Raw genomic sequence first — 10229 nt, 5'->3', positions numbered from 1 at the left:
AAGTAATAAATGTTATTTGCAGTTAACAATTTTCTTTTTTCTTTATTACAATATTTATGGCAAGACTAGGTATACGAGCTATAAACTCAAACTCAAACTAAAAGTTTAATCATTAATCTAATTAGGCTTCTTAAAGGAGCACTTCTGAATCGTCATAAAATAGTTTAAATTTTTTCCACGAGCCAGCAAACTTTGTAGTTGCTCTTTTAAATAATTTCAATTTTATCTATCACCTACTCTTGTATATAAGTCGTGCTGTATAGAGTTAGAAAGGTAACAATTACTTTTTTTAAGTAAACAATGTAATTGTCTAATTGTTTGTTTGTATGTGCTTGAATCACTACACAGTAGAAAATTCAAGAGCTTAATTTAAGATCCACAGGTTTTGATTTCCTTGGGAGTGTCAAATATTTAAACCGTAAACGGCGGTAAAATTTGATTCATTTGCCATAGAAGTTATATTTTTTACAGTTGCAAGGGACAGTAGACCTGGAACATATTATAATATGAATTTCATCTTGATTGCTTGATTTTAACACACGCAGACAATAAAGTGATTGATGAAATTCTTTTCTTGAGGTACGAACCACTTAGAATAATAACACACGAACGACCATTATTCACACATTTGTAATTAGTTCAGTAAATTCCTGTTTCCTATTCCTGCTCTTTAATACACCAATTTCAAGACGTATAGTGAGTGCACTGTTTATATATGCGTGTTGGTTATAATCATTTACAAAATTGGTAGCAAGTATATAGCTAGTTCAAACCACTAGGAAAGCGTTAAGAGGAACGTACGTTTGAAGTTTGACATAACTCATAAGTGAGTTATTAAAAAAACTAAAACTTCAATGTGCCGAAATCCGAATGTCAATGTCAAAGTTTTACGCGAAATTTAAATAAAAAAAAATAGGTTATAATAATTTAAGAACAATATCATGAGCAATAATATTTATAAGCCAATTTGAATTGTGTGTGTGAAGAAAAATGTACCAGTCTTTAATCTAGTACGCTTACAATTAGTTCCTGCAAAGTTATATTACAAGTCGGCTTATTACATAAAAATGTTCTTAAGGAGGATTTTCATTTCGAAAATTAATAATTGTAGACACCTTAAACTTCTGGGACAATCCAGTAGTGTTAATTACAATGTAAAACATGAGAACTATAGCAGTAAGTTACTTATTCTTCTTTATAACCTCTATTTTTATAAATGGCACACTGTTTCTGGTGCCACCATTTATTATGTAAACTAATATTATAAGGAGGGAACATTTATGTATTTGTATATAAGTTTTTAATGTTTTCACCCAAAAACTACTGGATCAATTTCAAAAATTCTTTTGCCATTAGAAATTCTCAATTTTGATTATATTTAATGGTAAGAGCCATGGGCAAAGCAGTAGCAAACGTCTAGTATTATTAGAAACTTCCTTTATATAAAAGGAAAATACGTATTTAATAAAAATAATTATCCATTCCATTTTTCATAGGTATACCTTATAACCAAAATGTTTGTACGAATAAAAGCAACAGGATACAAAGACAGAGGCCTACAACATACTCATATCTGGTGCATGCTAAATATTACTCCAAGCACCTTAGTGATAGTTTATTAAACGAACAGAAGGCGCCAGAGGACAAAGGTATGTATAAATCTCTATAAATGTCACTGTAATATTGTAAAGACAATTAAATTACAATCTTCTGGGTTAGATAATGCTTTCAGTTTAACATATTATTTCAATAGATGTGAAACAAAAAAAGGTTGGTTCAGTTAGGTTGCATGCATTTAAAAACTAAGTTGAAATAGAAGCCTGCTTCCTAGCTGATGATAAGTATGTCCTATCTGAGCGAGTTTTGGAGAGTATATTCTTTTATAGTGACATAGATATGCTTATTGTTTCTTATTACGCTTGTATTGATATACTTAATGGCTCTTAAAATTACAATGAAACTTAATGTGAGTATAAATTAAAACAATGATCTTATCATTACATAACAGTGTCTACCAGATAACCAAATGAGCAAAGGAGAAAAAAATAATTTATTAAATATTTTTTAAATGTATTTTTTACTACTTATAAAACTGTTTCAGAGCTAAACAAAATACGCGAATTATTCTCTCAACCAAGAGTAACACTTAACGAACTAGCAAGCAAAACTCCGGATAAGATATTCGACATCTATTATAAACAGGCCACTGTTGCACCGAAGGGAAGTAAAAAGAAAGTTCAGCAGAATGACTGGACTTGTACTTATACATTTGTTTGGCCTGAAAAAGCAAAGTTTGAAGGGTATGTTTTATAATATGTTTACATGCTTTCAGAGATTCCTACTAATATTATAAAATGCCATAGTAACTCTGTCTGTCTGATGCTTCTGCATACCTAAACCACTGAACCGATTTGTATGCAATTCAAACCCTCAGGAATGGGAACTATGCAAGTTTTTATATTATTGTGCAGGTGAAGCTCTTGATGCAAAACTAATCATTTTATTATTATTATTTTTTTAAATTATATTAATATAAATAAAATATTAAATATAAATAAAATAAAATATTAAATTTTTAAATAATATAAATTATTTATAAATTAGGTAATGCAACTTTTGGGATGGTCTTAAATTGAATGTGTGACCAATTTTTTCAGCAGTTGATCTTCAGATTATTTGTATTAAATTCATAGTGTTTGACTCACACTTGTCTGCTTCTTTTGGTTACATAATAGATTAGATCAAGTATTACATCCAAAGTTTTATAAACAACTAACAGCGCCCCGCGATTTCAGCTTCGTAAAGTCGTATCCCGTAGGAATATCGGGATAAAATTGCCTATATGTTATTCCAGTTGTCCAGCTATCTACATAACAAATTCCATTGCAATCGGTTCGGTAGTGAAAGAGCAACAAACACACTCCCACATCCTTACAAATTTTTACATTTACAATATTAGTAGGAAGTAGGATAGGATTATGTTTATCACACCATCCTTACTCTAAAACGCGTATGACAACATTTCTTATAAAAATAAATATGCAACAAAATAATATAACCGTTAATCCTTAGAACTATTTCAACATTACAGTACGGCTATATCAAAACGACAAGCCGCAGAAAAATCAGCAGTGCAAGCGCTTCACTGGCTCTACATAAACAGACGGATAAACAACAAGGGTGAACCCATATATGATAGAGAAGTTCTGGATGACTTGAAGAGCACATTAAATAATCCAATCGAAGCATCCATCAGTGATAAGTCAATGCAGGCAGTGAAAAAAGTTTGGGACCAATATGAGAATGGAATTAGTATGTGTTTTGATAGATTTTTGTTGACTGGATATGATACAAGCGTATATGTTTATGTTAGGAAATATGGACATTTTTATGTCATAGCGGGCAACTGCGCTGATGGTTTGCCTGATGGGAAATGATCACCACTGCCCATGAACATTCGCAGAGGCTTAGACCTCTGAGAATGTGATTCCGGCTTTAAGGTATAAGGAAAGGATTGATGAATGGAAAGAAGAATTGGACTGGGAAGGGCTAGGAGAAGGAAATAGGCCTCCGGCTCCCCCACTCACCGTACGAAACACAATAGCATGCTATTATTTCACGCCGGTTTTCTGTGGGGGTGTGGTACTTCCCCGGTGCAAGCCGTCCCAATGCGCGCCGAAGCGTGCTTGACTCCCACAAGACATTTTTCTTCATTACTGTTGATGTGAAATAAACAGTTTCTGTACTTGCAACAACCCTCCATTTACAATTTTGATATTCAAATTCAAACATTCATTTATTCAATAAGGCTTCATATACAGGCATTTTTGAATCGTCATTACACAATTTTTACATGTACGACCAGTTCAAAAGCAGTTTCCACAGAGAAATTCATCCAGCCCTTTTATGTTCCCACTGCTGGAACACAGGCCTCATACGAGGGTTCAGGCCATAATCCACCGCGCTGGCCAGGTGCGGGTTGGCAGATGTCACATGTCGTCGAATGTTTGATTCTCGGACATGTCGGTTTCCTCACGATGTTTTCCTTCACCGTTTTAAGCAGTGGTGATGTTATCTACATGCGCAGATAAATTGAAAAATCAATTTATTTCCTGCACGCTCGCCCGGTCTCGAACCCCGACTTATCGATTTTGAAGTCCGAGGTTCTCACCAATGACTCACCACTGCTTTTCATCATATTGAATAAAATATAATAATGATCTATTTTATTACATACGTGAAGTGTGTTGTGTCTATAAGCTTATTTATATTTTACAGAGTCAATATATGAGACAACTTTCGATGAAGCGAAACAGAGGAGTTATAATTTCCCAATTAGTGTACAAAAGGACTCCACATTAGATGAAAATGGTAAGAAATAATTTATCACAACCCCTTATGGATATTCTAACAGTATTTACTTGCAAAAATATATATACTCTACTAGCAAACTCGGCGAACTCCGTTTCGCCACCAGATGGCTTCGTTTTTCCCGCTTTTCTGTTGAAATTTTTCCGGAATTTTCTTTGCTATAAACCTCACGACGCCCAAGACCTTTCCAACGAATGCAAAACCGTGGAAATCGGTTCGTGCGTTCTGGAGTTATAGCGTCAGGAAGGAAAACCCAACTTATTTTTATATAGTAGACTATATTTTTCATAATTGATTAAGGAGGCATTTCACTTCAGGTCTACCTGATGTAAACTGTAGTTGAGGTTATCTAGGTGATAACATAATTGCTCGATAAAATCAATCCTGTGGCTCAAATCTCAAACTATATTTGTACAAAATTTCATCAAAATCGGTTCAGTGGTTCGGTTGTGAGAATAATGAACACAAAAACGAAATTTATTTTTGTGTAGTCGTTAAAATTCATTTTACATTCCGAAGTTATATTATAAATATATTTGTATGTTTGTATAAAACACTTTGTTCCCCGTTATAAATTGTAATGCTAATGCGTTTCATTATTTTACTATCAGTAATATTTGTATATTATTGTTGTAGATGGTTCTGAAGATCTAAGTATAGATAATGAACAGGATGTCCTATCAGGTATGTACTTAGACCTTAAGGTAAAGGTTATAAGCGCTAAAATACCATACGCCCACGTTTATACAATCAACACGTACGAAGCCGCGGGCCAAGCTATTATATATGTATATTATATATGTGTATATATATATATATATATATATATATATATATATATATATATATATATATGCAGTCGCTCATATACTCTAAGGCGGTATAAAGCACGCTTTTATCTCCCGTATAGTTCCCTTAACTTTCTCTTTTATTACTTTATGGTTTTGCTATTTGATATATGACACCGGTTTTATAGATTACTCAGGTTTTATTTTTTCACTTATCTTTCCGTTAACATCCTACTATTCTATTTTAATATTATAAATGCGAAAGTTGGTAAGGATGTGTTTGTGTTTGTTTGCTCTTTCACGCAAAAACTACTGAACCGATTGCAATAAAATTTGGTGCGTAGATAGCTGGACAACTGGAATAACATATAGGCAACTTTTTATCCCGATATTCCTACGGGATACGGACTTATGCGGGTGAAACAGCGGGGCGTAGCTAGTGAGTAAGTTTAATAGACAATCAGGGACATGATCAGCAAGTGCCCCTAACTCTGTTAAACTCGTAATATGCTTTATGTTTTTCATACTATACACACGTGTTAAACTGAATTTTTTATAATTCAGTGTCTTCTGACTATAGTTTATTTAATATGCAAAAGAGTTTTAATAAAAAAATTCATAATAACTGTTTTATTACCAAAAATTTGTGTAACTCACTATAATTGTATACGCACATTACGTAAACCTCAGTGGTATTTCTTTAGTTTCTACCCAACATATAGCTTGTTAATTCAATTTTTTGTTCTGATGATAATAAAATAAATAAAAAAATTGGAACAGACTGATTAGCCAATAATATTATAATAGCATTTAATATTATTTAAACAGATTTCAAAAAACACGTGCATCCCGTGTTCGGAAAAACACTTGAGCGGCCATCTTCTACCGCTTTGGCGAGGCGAGAGAGAAATTTGGAGAAAATATTCCAAAATTACGACGAATCTCTTACTCCATTGCCGATAGATCAATATGCGTAAGTTCGTTTTATTCTGTTTAAAAATAGCAATGGTTTACATGTGTTTGTTTGTATGTTTGTCTTTTATATAATCGTCAATCAATTTATAATTATAATTAATTAAAAAAATTACGCCACTGTTTCTATGTGTTAGCTTCCGAAACGACTTCATTATTATTTATTAGAAAGGCCTATTCCGGTTACTTTTATTCGTACAAGATCCGGTGCAAATCAATGTACATTTAGGTCCTAGAGCGTAAAACCAAAGTCCAAAGTCAAGGCACAAAATATTTTCTTCATTACGTAATACACGCAAATATAATTACGAATTCTAATTTTATAAAATCCTGCCTGCCCTTTTTTTGCACATGTGACTAGTTGATACATCAAATGAGCGTTTATTTCTCATTCTTCTGCAAAAATCAATTGATAAATGATGTTGATAATAATACGTTATGTAGTGATGTCATGATAAAGATATTTATAGTTCAAATATAGACGGGGGTTTTAATAAACCAGTACAGACATGAGTGTGTTTTACGAAGTCCGAATTCCAAATTCGCGGATTTTTAATAAGTAAATTTGCATGGGGATATTAGATAAACTTCATTGTATTGATTTTATATTAAAAATCTTTGATTTTGAATTAAAAATGTTAACTTAGTTTATATAATTAAAATTTAACATAGTCAGCATCATCATCGTCAGCCCATATATAATGTTTTTCATATTTTAAGAGATCATAAATTAAAACGAATTTGAAATATAATCAATTTACATAATCTGGGGCAGACCTATTGACCTGCACTCGTATAAACCGTAAGCGAAAGTTGTCTATAGAAATCGAAAGTGTGACGCTTTTGCTTAGCTCGAAATACGTCATCTTAAACGTCATTGTGACGTTACCACTAAGAAAAGGAAAGCGCTTTGAAAGCGAAAGTGTTAAGAGCTGAATCATAGAGAATAGAGTAAGTGTCGATGTATATTGCAAGTAAAGATATTATAATAGGTTCAGGTACAGTAGATAGGTAGTAGAGTGTTGGTCGAATGAAAGCGGCAAAATAAAATAAAACAAATTTATTTCTTATCCAATTACAAGATTTTTCTTAATTATAGACATTTACAGTAATTGTGATAAGTGTCAACACAAGTTTAAAAAATTTTCTAATATATATACTTGAAATATTATATTATGGTGTTTATTAATCCCACCCTACTTACAAATCTACACATCTACATATATCAATAAAGTATACCACATTTCGCTCTAAAAGCATCTTCGTTGTTTCTTAAACTAGATTTTTGTAACAGCTATAAATTTCTGATCTTACTATAAAACTTCTTACACAGTTTCCTAAGCTCAAAATCCGGACATACGTCACAGTGACGTATGCATGACGTTGGACAACGCCGCTGACGTTTCGGATTTCACTTTGCGTAGCGTTCACTTATTGAGCACAAAAGTTGGATGAAAATAGAAAGTAGATCTCGAGTTTTGTCGTCACGTCGTATATGATATGATCTGATGTCTTCATGTGTTTATTGTGGTAGTCGAGCACGATTCGGCACGAATTGGGCCAGCTCGCACTGGGGAAGTACCGCACCCCCACAGAAGACCGGCGTGAAATAGCATACTGCTGTGTTTCGTTCGGTGAGTGGGGGAGCCGGAGGCCCATATCCTTTTCCTTCCCTTCCCATTCCTTTCCTAATCCCTTTCCATATGAAATCGGCAATCCATTTGTAGCGGCGTAAGGTCTGCAAACGACCTTACGCCCCTCCAAATGTTCATGGGCGGTGGTATCGCTTACCATCAGGCGACCCACCAACTCCATTGCCGACGCTGACATAAAAAGCTGTGACTATTAATTCGACTGTATTACTTAATTCGGTTTTTTTTTTGCTCTTTTACCTCTGAGGTTTCGATGGGTGTACCGATTTGATGATTCCTTGTTTATTTGCTACCTCCCGTGTGGTTGCGTTTCCAAAATGATCTGTTTCTGGCAATTTGTATGTGGTTTATAAAATCTTTTATATGATACGCGCGGGAAAAGTGCTGGTGGTTCGGCTGATGATTAGCGATCACCACCGCCCGTGAACATTTGCAGAGGTGGGGCCGCTGCAAATTCGTTGCTCGATTTTAAGGGGTAAAGGATAAGAAAGGATGAACGAGGGGAATAAAGGACTGGGAAGGGTGAGCAAAACGAACACCTCCCTCTATCACTTAACGATAGCATGCTACTATTTCACGCCGATTTTCTGTGGGGGTGTGGTACTTTCCCGGTGCGAGCTGGTCTAATTCGTACTGAAGCGTGCTTCAGTACGAAATATGTGGGAACACATTGACAAGTATGTGAGTTTAACTATGTATAGGGACTCAAAAACTCCTATTAAGAAGATTTATCCTTTAATTGGTAATGTTTATTCCAAATTGTTAATACAATTTTTTATCTTTATTGGGCTGTATTTATACATCTGTATTAATGTAATAATACAAGAAAAATACATGTTGTGTACGCAATCTTGGCTTATGTAAATTTCTTCTATGCTCCTTCCTGCCAACTTGTATTTTTTACAACAAAACGTATTGTATCACTTCAAAGCCGATGAATAGATAATAACACTGCTTAAAAGAATACGTTTACAATATTAATAGACATGTACCTACAAGTTCGAAAACTTGCTATGATCAATTGCGCAACATAAAAATGCACATTACTCCCAACCAACATCATTATCCCACATCCTCATACGCTACTTCGAAAAGCTCATTTGTCGATGCGCAAAACAAAACGAACGTGACATGCAAACAAAAAAACCCACCATCGCATTTGTGATTTATGAGTTAAGGAAAGTGGAACTATTGAGCCATAGGTACATCACGCTCTGTGGTTAACCCAGCACTTTGTAATACGCCCCTATCAATTAATTAGTTACACGCTCGTAAGATAAGCGCTGGAAAAACCGTATCGTCTGTTAATGAAAGGGCTCGTTGAAAATCGCTTTGATGGCTGTTATAATTGTTTATTAGAAATAGCTCATATGTTTCTGCGATGGCGTGGAATTGTATGGACTGAATGAACTACGAATGAGCTCTGGTAAATTGCTTAACAGATGTGCAATTTTATACGTCACTTTTATTATTCACTTGCTGCGCCCCGCGGTTTCACCCGCGTAAGTCCGTATCCCTTAGGAATATCGGGATAAAAAGAGCGGAGATTGCCTTTATGTTATTCCAGTTGTCCAGCTATCTACGTACCAAATTTCGTTGCAATCGGTTCAGTAGTTTTTGCGTGAAAGAGCAACAAACACACATCCTTACAAACTTTCGCATTTATAATATTAGTAGCATAGGATATAGAATATCAAACAGATGAATATCTGATACTATATAAATCTAAATAAATCTAAAAACTAATCCAACGGAATCTATTAATTATATAAATAATTATTTCGTTAACGTAGGGAAGAATCTAGCTGACAAAATTGAATCCTCCACTTCGACAACAAACTTTCAAACTATTCCTACACAAACGAATTCGTTTGGCATGTTGGAAACAGATCCGGATGAAATACATAATAAGAAATTTAAAGAGTGATTGTGCAGCAGGTTATGATGGCATATCGGCGGAGATGATTAAGAGTTCGACTACAGAGCTGGTACCTATCATAACTCACATATGCAACCTAAGTATGGCAACAGGGACTTTCCCGGATGCTCTTAAAACATCTATTATTATACCTATTCACAAGGGTGGATGTGGCGACCGTATTGATAACTTCAGACCTATCTCCATCCTCCCGGTACTGTCTAAAATACTTGAAAAAGTCATAAACAAACAACTCATTAATTTCCTTGAAAAGTACAAAATACTATCTTCATCGCAGTATGGGTTTAGGAAGGGCATTTCAACTGAAAATGCTGTGTCTAATCTTTCGGAATTCATTGTTGGTAACTTGGACAAGCGAAACAAAGTAGTGGGGGTTTTCCTTGACTTAGCAAAGGCCTTTGATACGGTTTCCATACCCACTCTTGTTGTGAAGTTAGAGCACGTAGGTATCAGGGGAAATGCTATGTCTCTTCTAAATGATTATCTCACAAATAGATATCAAAAAAC

The 10229-nt window shown here is 34.4% G+C and overlaps 1 protein-coding gene across 1 annotated transcript in view; it reads left to right on the top strand.

The window, feature by feature from the left end:
• Window positions 1–871: 871 nt before the first annotated feature.
• LOC119836618 (ATP-dependent RNA helicase DHX30-like) overlaps window positions 872–10229 on the top strand; it is a 23495-nt gene continuing 14137 nt past the window's right edge. The window contains exons 1-7 of the mRNA XM_038362000.1: window positions 872–1176; window positions 1497–1649; window positions 2102–2300; window positions 3092–3312; window positions 4279–4371; window positions 5008–5055; window positions 5988–6132. Coding sequence (XP_038217928.1) covers window positions 1068–1176; window positions 1497–1649; window positions 2102–2300; window positions 3092–3312; window positions 4279–4371; window positions 5008–5055; window positions 5988–6132 — 968 coding nt within the window. The 5' untranslated portion in view covers window positions 872–1067. The remainder of the gene's footprint in view (window positions 1177–1496; window positions 1650–2101; window positions 2301–3091; window positions 3313–4278; window positions 4372–5007; window positions 5056–5987; window positions 6133–10229) is intronic.

The sequence above is a fragment of the Zerene cesonia genome, chromosome 25 (genome assembly GCF_012273895.1).
Source record: "Zerene cesonia ecotype Mississippi chromosome 25, Zerene_cesonia_1.1, whole genome shotgun sequence".
NCBI classification, from domain to species: Eukaryota; Metazoa; Arthropoda; class Insecta; order Lepidoptera; family Pieridae; genus Zerene; species Zerene cesonia.
The sequence above is the reverse complement of the archived record's forward strand: the minus strand, read 5'-3'. Positions and strand labels throughout refer to the sequence as shown.